The 19005-nt window shown below is 38.8% G+C and overlaps 1 protein-coding gene across 13 annotated transcripts in view; it reads right to left on the reverse strand.

The window, feature by feature from the left end:
- Positions 1 to 19005, reverse strand: part of SYBU (syntabulin) — a 115760-nt gene that overhangs the window by 34643 nt on the left and 62112 nt on the right. For 12 of the 13 annotated variants that reach the window (XM_073229969.1, XM_037010798.2, XM_037010799.2 and 9 more), the window contains one exon: positions 14444 to 14641. In XM_073229969.1, the coding sequence (XP_073086070.1) occupies positions 14444 to 14641 (198 nt within the window). Of the gene's footprint in view, positions 1 to 1313; positions 5914 to 14443; positions 14642 to 19005 lie in introns of those variants that run through there. The other variant, XM_017657624.3, reaches the window with a different exon arrangement.

Below are 19005 nucleotides of genomic sequence, written 5' to 3' on the forward strand. Positions count from 1 at the left end.
TTTGGGGAAAGCATCATTGGCATTATTTCCAGGTCTCCAAAACCGTGATCACTACAGAAGGCCACATGCACCCTCATCTGTCTGTTGCCCCTTCAATGGATGGAAATTATATTTATAAAATATTAAGGCAATGACCTAAATTTTAACCTTAGTGACAAAGTTAGAGCCAAAGTAGTCACCAGAACAGTCACATTCTCAAAGGGTGGCACCTTCTCACCACTGTGGCCAAGTAAATTTGAGCCATAACTAAGAGTTGGAAAAGATGACATCACACTGGCCCCTCTTTGCCTAAACGGTCAGTATGAGTACAGAAAATAAGAGGAATTTACAATCTAGCTTAGTACTCTGTGCTCACTCTTTTCTATGATTAAAAATGAATATCCCTTATACCAAAACAGTAAATATTTTGCCTTGTGTTTACAGCTACCAGATGCCAGCTATCTACTCTGGACAGTCTAAAAATCTATATTTTACACAATTTCAAAGTTACTGAACTAGAGTTGGAATTACCATATGTAAAAAAAAAAAAAGCAGACTTTGTTTCTGCTAATTAATCTTAACACCACAGGCATTAATCATTTGCCCAGCAGATGAAAATCACTTTAAGATGGCTCATGTGTTTTACAACATTGCAAACCCAACCCTTATGCTCTTGGAATGTACAAATGTACAGTAAAGAGGAAGTGTTAGATCAAATCAGTTAATTAAAAAAAAAAAGCTCTTCCGTGTCCAAATTCCATGGACATGAAGAGTTTCAGAATTTCTACTGGATGCCACATGAGAAAAGTAAATTAAAACTGGTTAGAGAGATGTGCTCTGAATAATTTCCATGGTGACCTGGCAGACACGAGCACATGAGCTGGCTGTCTCTTGATAATAAAAACACTGCATCTTGGCCACACAGAGGCCCACTGCAAAGTGGGTGCTATGCCAATTAGTATTAATTGTGGCTGTGCTCATCTATTCCCATAGCACCCCACTGGATAAGGCCAGGCTTTGCATATACAACTGCAACATGCAATGCTCAGAGTTAGCACAGGACTCTAAAATGTAAGCATTCATAGTTAATCTTTTTTGTTTCGGCTTTGAATTGCACAGACTCAAAAATGACTAGGGGCATCTAAAACAATGTGTATATTTCTAAAAGTTTAGTTATAGACTCTGCATTCAGCATATCTGATAGGCAGAGTTGAAAATTTGCTTTTAGACTACATTTTTAGCCGACCACAACTAACTTTACACACACATACCCAGAGAGCATATTCTCTGTGATCCAGTATAATTATTTACTTACTGTGACTAACAGTACTTACTTAGAAGGTAAGCTCCGTAGACTTTCATGGCAAATTCTGCTTCTGCAAACAGCCTCCCACCACAGGCTGGGGTATGTCTTGTGCAGAAATACAGTGTGTGCAGCTCATCTCCTGGTGGAGTACAGTCTCAGAGTGGGGTATCCATGGAGACGAACCTCCTCCAAGTGCAGGGCAAAGAAGTTACTCTGCTGGGCCCCATAGCAACAGGAGGCAGGGGGAAGGCCTGCCTATCAGGGAAGCGCCCAGGAGCTTCTCCCTGGTGACTGCAGCATTTCAAATGAACCATCGCCCTCATGAATGGACACAAAGCATTTAAATAAATTCCAAATTGTCGAATAGAAGTATTCCTTTGACAATGTTGGAGCAAAACAGTCTTTCTATAATGGTTATATCCCAATGGGCAAGAAAGAAATTACATTAAAACCTCACACACTCCTTAATTTAATGGCAAGCACATGAAGCTTTGAGGAAAATGCTTGGTGTGCTCCATGAATTCCAGCTATTTAAATATGCAAGGCACTTCACAGTGTTGCCTGGGAGAGAGGATGGGGGCATCTCTTGTTACAAAGGGAGAAAATGGAATCAAGGGCTCTTTAGGACAACTGTCGACATATTCCTTCCAACTAGGTTTGCTTAAACATGTTTATTAAGATTCCATCAAAGCCCTCCATTATATCAGAATGATTCTGCTAATAATTAATAATTCAGAAGGCATCCCTGATAAAATAGAACCAATGCAGACGAGATGGCGAGTGGACATTCAAGTGCCTTGAAGTTGTGCTATTTGAAAACTTCCCTCGATTCTCATTTAGTAACAGTAATGACAGTGATCATTTATCAAGCACATACTACTTACCAGGCAAAAACTCAGTTGAAACACAACTTCCTGCTAAATGCTGACCCTGATTTTTGCAAAGATACAGTATATGTGTGTTTCCCTCTTAGCACTATACAGTATTTACATGGTGCATATGCTCTGCTATCTACCTAATATATTTCATGACTCTCACGGCAACCCGAAAAAGCCAAGTATTAATTATTTCTGTATATTGTAAAGAAAACAAAAAAGAAAACATTTCCTTTCATTACAGAAGAACCCCTTTTGTACACTAACTTCCCTCCCCCACTGCTTTGCAGGTGGCCGGGTCCACCCTATTCAGTGTCTAAATATAAGGTGAAGTACCCCTCTTCCCACAATAACTTCTCAGAAAAGAAGAAATCCCTTACATTACAGCTTTTCCAAAGCCTCTTATTATAGAAGTCTCTCTCTTAATTACCTTCTTTGAACAAAAAGTGCCATCTAAAAAAGACACACCAGTCTGAGCTGTCCCCCATCAGTGCGAGTTTGGGCTACCTCCTGAGGTCAACTGATGGCATTGATGAAAATGAAGGGAGCCGAGAAATTCAAAAACAGATTTTGCAATTATTCCTGCAGTATGACTTCTCCAGGCTTCTAAAGATCACTTTAAATGGCAATACAGTCAATGGTTAAGTTATAGAAACAGCAAAAACCCATATTCCTTACTAACTGAACTTGGGAAGTAAATTGCTTTGGAGTGAAGAATACACACATATATCTCCAGAAAAATGGAAAAGCCAGCCGCCTCTATGTTGTACAGCAGACGTTGTGACAACCTGCTTGTTGTCCCCCAATGTCCACCTCCACGCTCCCTTTCTTCCATAAAACAGATGCCCACTTGACTAAGATATCCTGGGATGTAACTGGAAATGACATGTGCCACTTCTGTGTCGTGACCTTAAGACGGCAGGGTGAGTGTACCCTCCTTCTTCTTCCTTCTGCCCTTCCGCCTGCCTGGCAGGTGACAGCCAGCCTGACAGAGCTGCCCTCTGGGCTGGATCACCTGAACGCCTACATGCTGCTTAACAAGAGAACAAACTTCTGTCTGGTTTCAACCTTTGTATTATGGGGTCTCCTTTAACTTAACTCACACCCCCACAGTACCTGTATGTTTGCAAAAATGCCCAGTGAGAGCCTCAGATGCAGATTTAAAATTCCTTTATATCCAAAAAACTGGGTAAAGATGATTTGCCTGGGAAAAAGTCAGATGAGTTAAAAAGTAGCTCTGGGGATGAGAATGACAGAATATATATATTAACTATGAATAAAAAGTCCATGTTTCTAAGTTAATAATAGAATATATGTAAGTATGTTTAACTAATATAAATAAAAAATAGCACTAAGGGTACTGTTTCATCCATATCTCTGAAGATTTACTTGAGTTAGCAAATGAAACAAAACATTTTTAATCTCATTTGGGAAATAGTAACCTTACAGTCTGTCATCCTGTACCTTTCTTGTGCTGTATATACTTTTCTCTGTTTTCACTGTCTCCTGCCTAGGCTAAGCCATCTAAATTTAGTGTCTCCGCTTCCAGTTTCATCTCTTCATAATCCAAGCTCCACAGAGTAGCCAGAAGGATCCCAAACATATACATTAAATTATGTGTCTCTAATTAAAACCTTCCAGTGACTCCCCATTACTCTAACAGTACAGACCTCACCTGCCACCATTCTTTTCCCTCCCTAAGTCACTGCCCTACCACTGCTCCCAAACGTCCTTAAGCGTGCAGGAATATGGCTACTTCTCAGCTCAAAGATCACCTCCCCAGACACTCTCCAGCCCTTGTAGACATTGTCTACAAGCCTTACCTTGTTCTACTTGTCACTATCTGCATGTGTCTTCTTTGTCTGCGTGGGTATCAGCCATCTACCCATGTTAAAGTTGGGCTTCTCGATACAGGCATCTTGTCTATTTTCCCACTCCTCTATCCTTAATGCCTAGACCATGGTGTCAGCACAGAGTAAATGCTTCCCAAACACTGGTTGAATGAATGAATGACAGCCAGTTAATGTACAGCTAGGACTCAAACCTAGGCTTAGCAGAAACCTGTTATATGTGGTGAAGTGAGGGTTCCCTTCTTTCCTTTAGATTCTTACATACAGGTCACCTGCTTGCAATGCCGCAAACATTCTAGTCCGCGCACATCTTGCAATCTACACCCGCCACCACTGGGGTCCTAAGGCATTCCCTCACCTAACCGTGGCCTGCATTCACATGGATGACTTGTGCCCCCAGGGCTGCTATCAGACACAAGCTCAAGTGGTGGAAGGCTGTAACTCGCTGAATTACCCAAATGAACATGCTATGTTGTTAACGTAATTTTTTATCAATGACCTTACTGTACCACAGAGCACCACACAAAAAATTATGCCGAAAATGAAAACAGAGAGTCAGGATATTTAAAACCCCTCTGGCGCCTCTCCTGTCAGGGGCTTGATTCCCCTATGAAAGCGCACAGTTGCTTCACATACAGACTCAGAGTCCTTCAAAGGGCTTGGGCATGCAGCCCTCCTCTTGGCCTTCCAGGATGTGGGAACAGTTCCAAGATGTTGCCAGAGTGAAGTATTCACCTGCCTTGTTAGCTCCCCTTATTCATGCCCAAACCTTTGCATGCAGTCTCTTCAATAAACTCTCCTCAATTAGGAGACAACAAAGCTCACCCTAAAGCATATATCTGCATGATTTACAACTCTTGGTTTATAAGTTTGTGGGTAAAAGAAGTTTCCAGGTTTATTTCTCTTATGCTGGCAGTCGATAAATACATTAAACAGTGGGTGTGTGGTCCGCTGGAATGTCTGCTATGTATGGGAGACTGATAATGCTTTGTTCTCAACACACTGGAGTACTTAGGAAACATTTGGCAGGCCCCCAAGTCAGTGGCTGGAACTTTACATGCAATAAATCCTAGTAGACCTGGGATTTGAATGGCAGTTACCTTTGGGAAGAAGAAGATTATAATTCACTAATTCTTGGGGAGAAAGCATTACAGGACCATTTGGCTCCATGACATTGATTGGGTGCATCATCAAAAACACAGATGGGAGAAAGGCATGAGCGTAAATATGCAACCCTGCCATAAAGATAAGTACCCAGGTCTACTCATCCTGTTTAAGCTTTACTTTACTGGTCTGTTTGGTTGAGGAGAAGTGATAGACTACACAATAGTCCTCCACAAAACACTCTGCTTTATCCCAAGTGAGCATGCTTTCTGTCAGGGTGAAAGAAAGTTCCAGAGATCCATTTCAGTATAAGAGCAAAAGCTCTTGTTTAAGGTGACAAAGTCTAATGATCTTCGTTTACAAAAGTATTCATGATATTCTCGGCAGCATATAAAACATTTTAATAAGTAGGAAAGGACTAGTTAATGATTAAATGGGCAACACTGAAGATCTTAACATTTTTTTTGATGTTTACATCCTCATGGTTTATTTTACTGATCTGTACCCAAACAGACTTATGTGTTCAACTTTCTGAATCTTACTGAAATTACACTGAGATTCACTGATTTTATTATCAGCAACAGCCAGCTTAATCTACATATGGACTATATCAGCTAATTTATAAAACTTAATAAGAATTTCTAGGGCTCTGCAAGAATTAAAACAATTCCTAACTTATATCAACACATCTTTCCTCTATTGTCATACCCCCTTATTGCATGAAAAATTACTCTTTTGAAGGCAGACCTTGCAATCAGTGCAATGGTTAAGAGTTGGAAGCAAGACCACCCAATTTAAAATCTATTTACAAGCTGTGTGACTGACCTGAGATGAGTTACTTACCCTCTCTCTCTGTGCCACAGTTTCCTCACCTGTAAAATAGGGGATAATGACATTTCTTTCTTCTACTGATGTCAGGGTTAAACGAGTAATTTGGATTTTTGCCTGAGACAGTCAGTGCTCAATAAATATTGGCTAAAAATTTATAAAATCCAACTTCAGGGTGTTATCCAGGCCCACAATCACACCTAATATATCCTAGATATTTTCATATGATTCTACTTCATTTCTACTCTATGAAAATATTTCTAAAATGCCTAAGATATTTTCTGCCCTTATACACATCATTTTCTGCCAACTCCACCATCACAATGACTTAGTCTGTTTCTAGAACATTAATTACTGCAGTAAGTGCTAAAAAACATTTAAACACTTAAAAGGTTACTATGCCTTTTAGAAGTCTTTTATCTGTGTTTTCATAGCTTACTATCTCTCTCCTCATTGTCAAGTCATCAGCTGTCAGTTTGTACAGGCACACCTTGCTTTATTGAGCTTTGCTTTATTGCCCTTTTTACAAATTGAAGGTTTATGGCAACCCTGCAGCAAGTAAGCCTATCAGTGCCATTTTTCCAACAGGCTTTGCCACTTCATGTCTCCCTATCACATATTTTGGTAGCTCTGGTAATATTTCAAACTTTTTCATTACTATTGTTGTATTTGGTATGGTGATCTGTGATCAGTGATCTTTGATGTTACTATTATAATTGTTTTTGGGGGCCACAAACTATGCCCATATAAGATGGTGAATTTAATCAATAAATGTTGTGTGTACTCTACTGGGGTATTTCCCCCCAACTCTCCCCCTCTTCTCAGGGCTTCTTATTCCCTGAGATGCAACAGTAAAATTAGGCCAATTAATAAGCCTACAATGGCCTCTAAGTGTTCAAGTGAAAAGAAGAGTTGCATGTCACTCATTTTAAATCAAAACCTAGAAATGGCTAAAAATTTAAGCTTAGTGAAGAAGGCATGTCAAAAGCTGAGCTACACCTAAAGCTATCTCTCTTGTGCAGAACAGTGAGCCATGTTGTGAATGCAAAGAAAAAGTTCTTGAAGGAAATTAAAAGTGCTCCTTCAGTGAACATATGAATGATAAGAAAGGGAAACAAGTTTATTGCTGAGATGGAGAAAGTTTTAGTGGTCTGGATAGAAGATCAAACCAGCCACAACATTGCCTTAAGCCAAAGTCTAACCCAAAACAAGACCCTAACTCTTCAATTGTATGATGGCTGAGAGATATGAGGAAGCTGCAGAAGAAAAGTTTGAAGGTAGCAGAGATTGGTTCAGAGGTTTAAGGAAAGAATCTGTCTCCATAACATCAAAGTGCTAAGTGAAGCACAAGTGATGTAGACATTGCAGCAAGTTATTCAGAAGGTCTAGCTGAGGGAGCTCATGAGGCAACAGATTTTTAGTGTAGTTAAAACAATCTTATATTGAAAGATGCCATCTAGGAACTCATAGCTATAGAGGAGAAGTCAATGTCTGGCTTCCAAGCTTCCAAGGAGAGGCTGAACTCTCTTGTTACAGGATAAAGCAGCTGGTGATTTTAAGTTGAAACCAATGCTTATCTGCCATTCTGAAAATCCTAGGGCCCTTAAGAATTATGCCTGCATTTTATAAACGGAACAACAAAGCCTGGATGACAGCACATTTGTTTACAACATGGTTTACTGAGTATTTAAGACCACCATTGAGACTTACTGCTCAGAAAAAAGATTCCTTTCAAAATACAACTGCTTGTTGACAATGCACCTGGTCACCTGAGAGCTCTGATGGAGATGTACAACAAGATGCATGCTTGTTTCCATGCTTGCTAATGTAACATCCGTTCTGCAGCCCATGGATCAAGGAGTCATTCCAACTTTCAGGTCTTATTATCTAAGATACATTTTGTAAGGCTTTAAATGCCAATAGATAGAGATACCTATCTGGCTAAAGATAGGAAATGTATCTATGATGGATCTGGCCAAAGTAAACTGAAAAACTTCTGGAAAGGATTGACCATTCTAGATGCCATTAAGAACATTCATGATTCGTGGGAAAAGGTCAAAGTATCAACATTAATTAATGAGTTTAGAAGTTGATTCTAACCCTCATGGATAGCTTTGAGGGGTTTAAGACTTCAGTGGAGGAAGTAACTGCAGATATGGTGGAAAGGGCAACAAAACTAGAATTTGAAGTGGAGCCTGAAGACATGGCTGAATTGCTGCAATCTCATGATTAAACATGAACAGATGTGGATGAGCAAAGAAAGTGGTTTCTTGAGATGGAATCTACTGGTGAAGATGCTGTGAAGATTGCTGAAACAACAAAAGTTTTAGAATATTACAGAACTTACTGATAAAGCATGATAGGTCTTAAGAAAATTGACTCCAATTTTGAAAAAAGGTCTACTCTGGGTAAAATGCTATCAAAACATATCACATGCTCCAGAGAAATCATTTGTGAAAAGACGAATCAATCAATGCGGCAACTTCATTACTGTCTTATTTTAAGAAATTGCCACAGACACCCCAATCTTCAGCAACCACAACCCTGGTCAGCAGCCATCAACACTGAGGCAAGACCCTCCACCAGCAAAAAGATCATGACTCAGTGAATGCTCAGATAACGGTTAGCATTTTTTAGCAATAAAATATTTTTTAATTAAGGTATGTGCTTTGGGTTTTTTTTAAAGAGATTAAGCTATTGCACACTTAGTAGACTATAGTATAGTGTAAATATAACTTTTATATGCCCTGGGAAACCAAAAAATTCATTCAACTCACTGTACTGTGATACTTGCTTTACTGCAGTGGTCTGGGACTGACCGCGCAGTACCTCAAGGCATGCTTGTATTAACATTTACGGAGGAATTACTTTGTGCCAGGTCCAATGTTGGGGACTTCACATTCATTGCTCTATTTAATTTTCACAACAACCCATTTTGCAGATACCAAATACAAAGTTTCAAGAACAAATGGCTAAAGAGTGCATAAGGGTTATAAAGAGGTGGTATGAAGAGCTGAACCTAGTATGCTGGATTCTAGAGTCTAGCGGTTACAAAGCATGTCTCCTCCCACCCCCACAGCATGCACTTTTTTTCCCAAGACAGGAAAAGTTGGGTAACCTGGGGAGAAACTGTCTGAGTCTGAGCTCTCCTCTCCTAGGCAGCTCAAGTTATTCAAAGAATGGCCTCCCCTGGGAGAGTTGTTTAGCTCTCCTTTCTTTCACAGAAGCAACTTTGAAATGAAAGAAATGTTTGTGATCAGCTCAGGAACATCTGTCGGCCCTCAGCTGTGTGTAAAAGAGTCTCTATCTACTAAGGGAACCAGCATCTGACGAATCACTAACCTAGTTGGTGCCTTCTGAGTTTTCTAGCAAATGCCTCTGAATGTGAGAAATAGTCTTTTAAAAGTAAACAAGCCTCTCTTATTGTTGTGAGGTTATTATAGTTTATCTGTCCAGGTCTCCAATTTCGATAGCCTGGGTGGTGTCAGATGACAAGAGAATACTAAAACTTAGTTTGAATGCTGATGGAATAGGTGACATCTTTCAAATGCAGATTTCAACTTCAGATTCTAAATGTGGATTTCTTTTAAATTATAGTGACCGTAGCCCTTTGCTCTTTATCTATTTATTTAACCAGCAGGTGTTTTTCTTCCCCTTTCACTTTTCCAGTTACGTGTTTAAGCTGTGTAGTTGTTTCCCTGGCTTTCCAGCAAGTCTTATGCAGAAAAGAGTCAGTACTTCCATGTGTGAAAGTGACCCTGGGTCTTTTCTTCTTTGGATTAAGCTATTCTCCATGTAGTGAATCAAGCATTAAAGGAGGCCCAGGGATGTCACGTAATGTCCTAGAGTAGTCATCCAATTAGGCCTTTCTTTTCTGAGTAAAAAAAATCTCATCTGAAAACTGATCGCACACTAAGCCTAGGAGGAGCGCCCAGGAGAAGAGACATTACCTGCACAGCTGCCTCAGAGCTCCCAGTTAGAACGCCTTCATTCCTCTCCTTTCAATCTGTAGTACAGGGCAGGTTTATCATACAGCATTCTGCCTTCAATTATAAGCTCCCTAAAAGCAAGGATGACTGAGCTCTTCTTCGCCCATCTTTCTGATGGTCCACCCACACTAAACATAATTCCTTGCACAAAGTGTGCACTCTTTTTCTCATTTAAATATTTATCGGACACCTACCTTATGGCAGACACTGTATTCACTCTTGAATGCTTGCTGAATTGACTTGTAAAAAAACGTGAAAACGCAAAGCCCACATGCAACTGGACTGTAGGGATGTGTTCATTTGCTTTTTGGTAGCAATATCTAATTAAACCTGCATAGGCATGAAGTGGTAGAAGCCAAAATGACAGAAGGCTCACTGCCTCCAAGAAGTTCCAGAACGAGGCCCGCCTGGAGGAAGGAAGGATTTTCGCACTGCATGTGCCATGCCGACAGGAAGGGTGCAGGCTTGCTCCTCGCCTTCTAAGACTGCCTTCCCAGCATGTTGTGACATATTCCCCTTCTCCTGTGACAGATCCTCAGCGAACATTATTAGTTCTTTATCTTAATGACCAAAGGGACATTTCAATGACTCCTTTTTGAGGTGAATAGCAGTTTTCCAGAATCTAGAACAATGGACCTAAAATTAAATGGGCTTGGGTTATTTAATGTTAAAAGAGTCCCGGAGCATCGGTATAAGAGATACTAATTGCTTGCTATTTTAATAAATTGGTATTGGTTCTGAGTTGATTTATTTTAAAAAAGTAGAGCACGCATCAAGACTGAAGATCATTTTGGGCTGAGGAGAGATGGGCACTGGGTTTAGGCAGGAGGCAGAACAGTTTAACCTGAGAGCAGTATCTTCTTGTGGTTTAACAGATTATGCCTGCATTTTATAAATTTTGGAGTCATCCAGGGGCCTCATTTCCAGGATTTCCTCTCTTCATACTTAGAAGACTGACAGTTTTATTCTGTTGAAAGTTCAGAGAACTATAGGTCACGGGGCAGATTTTTCTAAATACAAAGAGCTTACTGTACAGAACTGAGTCCCATTAAAAAGCTTGAGCAATATTTTCAGTAATGACCTTAGGAATTTTAGGCAATGAAGAAATAAACTTTAAGGATCCCTCCGACATTGGTTAAATGCAATTAAATAAAAAGATTATAAGGTAAGGACTGCTTAGGTGATGTGTATACCTATGAGCAATGAAGTCAGAAGAAGTTGACAGAAGTGGTGTGTCAGGCTCTGCCTCTGGACAAGGGTCATTAAACTAGGGCTTATAAGTCCTAATAAAGGTGACCCAGGAGACCTCAGAAATAGTATGCAGTATTTTGTACATACAGATATCTTTCTGGATATGGGTCCATGGCTGTCATGATTCTCAAAGGATCCATGAATCAAAATAGTATGAAGAAGAACCAACCAACCATCCATCCACTATTCCTCCCTTCCCGCTGTCCTCTCTCCTTCCCTCCCTCCCTCTCTTTCTTTCTTCCTTCCTCCCTGCCCTTTTTTTGGTCTGCATTTTCCTCACCTAAGGCCTTAAACATTCTCAGGAAGACAAATGACTGGTTTTTAGCAAGTGAATACCTGCTGCAGGACTGTGGATTTGCTAGTGTGAATTCTGCACATACATACAGGGTTTCAAGTCTTATGTCAACATATGATTATTCTTATAATTATTGCAACAAGGAAGGGCAGTGATAATCTTACATCCCATTTAATCTTAGTTTGCACCACACTTGTCTCCTGTTTCACAGTTTCCTTGTATTGTCACCATTGTAAACTGTTTTTGGAATGAAGTGGGTGGGAGGTACATAACAGAAACAAACTAACTTCAGGTTGCATTCAAAACCTACAAGACCTTCACAAAGAAATCCACTTTTACTTTGCCACCCATGAAGCTGACATTCTTTCCTGCACCATTTTATATTCTCAGTCCCAGAGCCCACCTTTGCTGTTGAGGTCAACAAATGTTGATTGAGCCCCCAATGTGCACTGGACCCTGTGTGCTAGAGATACAAAAGGAGGGTGACAGGGCTCCTGCTCTTGAACTGACACCCCATACACTAGAGAAGCTGATGCTATTGGTGATTACTCTCAGGTTAAAAGGAAATTGAGAAAATTTTTCCAAAGAAAACATACAAATGGCCAATCAACACACTCTCATCATCATTAGCCATCAGGGAAATATAAACCAAAAGCACAATATAATACCCACTTCATGCCCATGCCCACTGGAATGGCCATGATAAAAAAACAACTGTCGATAAGGATGTGGAGCAATTGGAACCCGTATATACCGCTGGTGGCTGAGTAAAGCAGCGCAGCCACTTGAAAAATGGCTTGGTGGCCCCTCAAAGAGTTAAGCACAGAGTTACCATTTGACACAGCAATTTCATTCCTAGGTGTATGCCCAAGGGAACTGAAAGCATGTTCACACAAAGACTTGTACATGAATGTTCATACTGCTACTCTTCATAATAGCCCCAAAGTAGAAATAATCTAAGCACCCACCAAACATGAATGGATAAATAAAATGTGGCCTATCACCCTGGAAGACAAGATGTTACTAAGAAGGGAGTCTGGGGTAGTGCTGGTGAGGGGGACATGGGAACTCTCTGTATTCACTGTTCGATTCTTCTATAAACCTAAAGTTGCCAAAAAAATATGTTGCTCTATTTAAAGATACTGTCGCTCCACATAATGGAATATTATTGAGCTATAAAAAAGAGTGAGGTACTAGCATATGCTGCATTGATGAACTTCAAAAACATTATGCTAAATGAAAGAAGCCAAACACAAAAGGCCACATCTTGATGATTCCATTGTATGAGATGTCCATGCAGGCAGATCCACACAGGCAGAGAGCAGGTTAGTGGTTGCCTGGGACTTGGGGAAAGGGAGAGAGGAGCATGGCTGCTAATGGGTATGGGGTTTCTCTTCAAGGGTCATAAAAATGTTCTGGACTTAGATAGTAATGATGTTTGCACAACCTTTTGAATATACTAATAACCACTCAACTGTGTGCTCTGAAAGGGTAAGTTAAATGGCATATGAATTATATCTTAGTTTAAAAAGGAGAACAATTGAGCTGGGAGAGGAAGGGAGGCAGTTCTTGCCCTTGGGTACACAGGGTAGTAGTTTTATTTCTTGGCTATAATTACATGACATTCTTTTATTTAACTTATTGTTTCTGTCTTAATGATTGAGGGTACTCAACACCTTTTTAGAATACTTATCTTTCTCTTCTATGTGCTGTCTTCCCCGTGGTGTATCATGCCTTTTCTTTTTTATATTATTCCAAAGTGAAGGACCACCATTAACAAATTCATCATGACTAGCATTTATCAGGAGCCTAGGAAAGAGCGGATTTCCTTCTTACACAATTGACGTTTTGCTCTGAGACTAAATGACATTCTCTGGTTGACTGAAAGTAAGAAGAATAATCCATTAAGAGTCGCTATGCACATCAATTATTCAGTTATTCAGGGAGAACAAAAGCAGACAGAGAAGGAAGAGGACACAGGACCAAGCCTTGACTCAGTTGAAATATAACCATCCATAGCTCCTTGCACAATAATGGCATCACCGAACAAAAATTTGAAGACAAATGTAAGAAAATGAGGACTCATAGAAGCCATTCCTCTGTCTTTTCAGGCTCAGAGATATATGTAGCCTAACTGTGGGTCTCAAAGAAAATAATGCAATATAGAAGTTGTCTCAATAACAATGCTCAGGTCCTTTTACTTTAAAGTTGTAATTTTAGTTTTACGAAAACTGTATTTATTCATATACTTTATTTATTTATTTATGAGATATAAAATATGTATTTATTTTTTATTCTGAGGTTTGACCTTTTCTGATGTTCATAACACCTCATCCATTGCAATAATGATCCCCATTGCATCTCATAGCATTTAATATATAATTATTGAATATTTATATGTAATGCATACATACATGTAACATCAGTCATATTTAAATCTTTAAAGGCAAATAAAATAACCCGGTTAGCAAGTGTGCCTAGCCCTATAGAGTTGCATCAAGACAACCTATTCTTGTGACTGTAATGGGGTGTGTGGGAGGGACTTGATAATAGGGGGGGATGAAGTAAACATAATGTTGCTCATGTGAAACATTCATAAGATTGTATATCAGTGATACCTTATTTAAAAAAAAAATAACCTGTTCTTTTCATACTGTGTGGGCATTTTAGATGGTACGAAGTAATTCTTAGTGTAATTTATCCTAGAATTAATTATATGCTTTAAATGTCTATTAGACCACCTGGCTTACATTTCTTCAACTTTGCTCCTTTTTTATGTCTTTACAATGCACACATCACTATACTCACTCAATTATTAACAACCAGTACAGACAATATTCCACTTCCTGCTCCACTCCTTTAAAAAAAGGAAAGACAGTTCTGGGTACAGCCTTAGTGTTCATGCCCTGATATAATCACTCTAGTCATATTGGTTGGAGAAAAACATGACGAGTAAGTGCACTTACCTGGTTTCACAAGGCCTGACTTTTGTTCCTTTTTATATCGAGCTGACTGGATGCCTCCTTCACCAACCATTCCAATTGTGCATTTCTTTCTGGTAAAGCCTTCATCACTTCCAGGGCAAAAGCCAACAGGGCTGTTTCCAGTATCTGAGGGTGTCTTCACTGGCGACACTGACTGGCTACTAGGACAGCCTGTGTCATCTGGAAGACAAAAATCACTAAATGCTTAATAAGGAGGAGACCAGTGATGGCAAAGAGAAGCCAGGCTGGGAGCCAGGCCCACCCGCTCCCACGCATACACACGGTCTCGGCCTATGAGGCCCCAGGTTAGCTCCCATGGATGACTCTCCTTTTATTGTCCTTATTTTGACCAATAGTTAACTAAGAAAATATCAACTATCATAAAACAACTCTTAAGGCAAACTTTAAAGCTTTTTGGGTCACAGATATTTCTGTAACGTTCTTGTTGGTTAGACTGTTTTAACACTTTAGGTATATAAGTATATTTAGGTCATAACTGTTCATAGATTTTTTATGGAATTATTAATAAAAAGCACCACAGCAACTCAGGATCATTAGTATGAACTCTTCAGTGTTGTTTGTGTTAGGAAAAAAGTTATGTGAATATTATTGACCGCACCCAGTTTTTGATTGCTTAGCCCATCAATTTGTTAAAAGAGTTTGATATTTGACAGATAAGATGTTTGACTTTAGGAGTTCAAGGAAGCAGAGAAGCGTGATCCTGTTTTACTATCATACACAACCAAGACATGTATCAATCAGATATTTTGCTGTCTGGGGCATAATGGTAAAATGAAAATGATATTCAAGTTAGAAACATTCCCTTAACTTCCAAGTTATAGATGATTAACATAGTCATTACTGTAAGTTAATGTGCATGATATGTAGTGTCCTTTGCAGATGTTTACTGAGCAAACAGGACCTATACTACTGACACTAACAAATCCTTTCCATGTTTATTAGATATTTATGATGGTTGGTTAATTCATTTATATTCTGATGAGAAGAACTGTACAGGAATTTAAAGTATATTAATACTATTTAAAAGTATGTCTATTTGAAATAATCAATTATTTAGTAATGAAATTTACTAAATAATTCTTTGTTATAAGGAAATATTTTGAATGTCAGAGTTACCTTAGTAAATAGTAAGACCAAAAATGAATAAAGACATTCAGTAGTAATAACTTCTAGAACTATTACATTTTTATGAATATTACCTTTAGTATTTTACACTACTACAATAATCTGCCAGATGTCAAAGGCTATCTTTTAACTCCATAATTTTAATAAAGGCAGAAACAGAACTAACCATGAATAAAATGTACAGGTTGCCTGAATTAAGATGACTAGAATCCATCTAAAAAAGTTGCTATGGCTTTATATTGGGCCTTTATTTCAATTTTTATTACGAAATATCCCAGTTGATGGAACAAAGTGAACTTGGCACTGGTAAGATGATTGATTTCTCTTAATAGCCATCTTTGACTTTTGGACATACCACTATAGATGTAGGACCTCAACGGTCCATTTCTGGAAGTGAATGGTTTAATGGAAGTGAACGGAACAGTGCACTGCTCATGCCTGCTGTCTTTGCTGCTCTTTTAAATGTGCAATGTTCTTCCTGAACTCCTGAAGAAACTTTGGCTCTGAATTTCAGAGTGATGAGGACCCCTCTTGGCTGCAACTCCTCAGCTACTGCACCACTTACTGTCCCTGCCTTTCTCTTCCATTTGTGTGTCTCATGCTTCAACCCAAAGATGTCCAAACAGCTCCTCTCTAAAGGTGCAAAGCTGCTAATTACTCAGACAGATTCTGGCTCAACAGGCCCTCACAATGCCTCAGGATAGCCTTGTTCTTGATTCCTATCACAAAGCAGATAAAACCAAAGGAATGAGGTCTAACCATTCAAAAGTACCTATTGCCTTTAAAATTGTTTCCTTGTGAGTCAATTCCATAAATTACTTCTTTTGAAGGAGAGAGGTCCAAATAAATAAAAACCCATGCTTCAGATTCTTACCTTAAAAAGTAATTTTTCTTGAAAACTCTTGGACTCAAAGGGACAAAATTAAACAACTTCCATTATTGAGAAATGCTGTCAAAATTATAATTGAAATAAACAGAAAACAAATGTGTTTTGTTTGGTTCTATTATCAGTTTGCCAGAGTGAAATAAGAAGCAAATGTATACACTATGTGTTCGGTACTAGTGATGTTGAAGTGTTAGGGTCTGGTTAAAAACTGTGAACTGAAATCATTTAAAATGGTGGCAGTTTAGGGAAGGCAGTAACAATTTTTCACCTAGAATGTGTCATGCTTCACCTGTCATGAATATTTATAGCTAGTATCTTCAGGGCCAGGGATTGAGAAGATGAATACCTAAATGAATGTTTAACTTTAGATGCCTTGCACAGCATTTGAATCACTATACTACATAAACTAGTGTTCACTCAACATCTCTTAAGTGTCTAGTATTATACCTCTATACCAGGGTGTGTGTTAAACAAATACGTATCAAGTCTTGGCAGTGAACCAGCCCACAGACATTACACCCAGCCCCCACACTGAGGGAATTTATGAATAAGCAAAAGTAGGTGGGTAAATATCACTTACAATGCACAGTTCCTCTAAGCTGGCAAGCCTGTTGAGGCTAACCCATGCCCCAGAAAATCTGTGAGGTATCAGAGAAGTTCAGGAAATTGGCCTGTCTTGCCTAATTAGACCAACACTAACACAGGAACCTAGTTTGGAAAGAGTGGGGCCTTTGATTTTCCTGCTAGAGAGAACAATCTTTAAGTCATGCAAAGTTAAGGCCTGAGTAAAGGTGGCAGAGCTTCATGTTACAGATTTATGATGATCTGGTCACCTGTGGCACCTGCACTTTCCTCTGTCCAGCACTCAAGATGGGACTATTTCCCACAAGTCTTATTTAGGATCCTTTCTCCCTCCCCAGCCTCTTCTCTCTTCTTCCACCTCCTTAACTTCACAGCCACAGTTGAAAGCAGAACACAACCCCAGATGCAGACAATTCTCCTTCAAATTATATTTAAAATATTTGAGTTCACATATACTCCACAATACTAAGAACAGTGAGGACAAGTTGGTGTTTCTCGTTTGTTCATATCTCATCTTACATTGAGCCAAACTACATGTGGATAAGGCACATATTTAAGAGATTTATTTATCAAACCTGCTTCAGTTAAACCCTTTGAGTGTGCTTCTGTTCCCTGCTGTTCCCTTCTAATCTATGGATTAAAAGTCAATGGATTTAATTCTAGTGCTGAATTTGTCCTGTGGAATCTGTAGATCCCTAAGCCCAATATTTACAATTAGAGCTTTTATTAGTTGCATTAGTATAAAGAAATTATTAATGAAAAAAGTTTCTAATATGACACCATGAGGAAACTGTTTCTGGAGAAGAAATGGCAGAAATCCTGAATGATCTACCCAAAAGGTGTGGGGTGTTTCAAATTTCCAGAATGTCTGAGAAAAGTAAGAACATATCAGTCTAGTTGTAGCACAAGGGAAGCTTTGCTTGCAAGGCTGTAGGAAGAATATGTAGAAAAGTGTCAGTCAGTCCTTTAAAACACACACACAAGCACATACACATACACAACAGCCCTTACATACAGAGTTTTACATTTCTTTTCCTATTAGTCATGGTAAGTACAACTTCATTAAAATAAAGCATACAACAGGACCACATTCCTTGTTTTATACAGTGTGATCCATTTGAATATACAGCATGATTTCCTTCTGGGGTCAACAATTTTAAATCCCACTTACATGGGCCCAGATGGTCCCTGATGGAATTCAAATAGAAGTAACTTTCATCAAGGCCACATCTAAATGATCACTATGTACAGTGAAGGAGACTAGTTTACATGTCCTCCTTGATTTATATTAAGGAATAAGTTCTTTAGTTGTTGATGTTGTTCATTTGCTTTGAATCTGTCAACACACAGGATGAGGAATTATACAAAGAATACTCACAGATCCAGGAACACAGATCCAGAAGCTGTGGTCTATCTAAAGTGCTCTAAGAAACACACCTACTAACTTGCTTCCAAATTGTTGTTAAGGGGAAAAATATTTCAGATTTATAAAGACAGACGGGAGTAACAGGCATCTGTTATACTTCAGTAGTCTGGACATTATTTAAAAAATTGTTTTTTAAATCTATTTTTCCTCTCTCTTTACATTATAAGCTCTTTGAGAATATGGAGTGTAGTTAATAATTGTTCAATTGCAATTCTGGAAAAAGAGTGTGTAAGTCTCTTTAAAGTAGTTTTATCTTATTTTGAGTGCATTAAAGGAACTTGCTTAATTAAGGGGCATTCTCTGTTGAGGTTGCTAAAATTTTAACTAAATTTTTAAAGCTATAGAAGTAATAATTCTTAATGCAGAAGCTCTAGAGTGCAGTTGAGTACAAAGAAGCCAATAAAAAAATTGAGATAATATTTTTCTATAATTTTACTACCAGAAAAAAAATACTTAACAATTTGGTATATTTCTTAATGATTTTTTTATACATATGGTTTACTT

Source organism: Manis javanica, chromosome 2, assembly GCF_040802235.1.
Source record: "Manis javanica isolate MJ-LG chromosome 2, MJ_LKY, whole genome shotgun sequence".
Classification (NCBI taxonomy): Eukaryota; Metazoa; Chordata; class Mammalia; order Pholidota; family Manidae; genus Manis; species Manis javanica.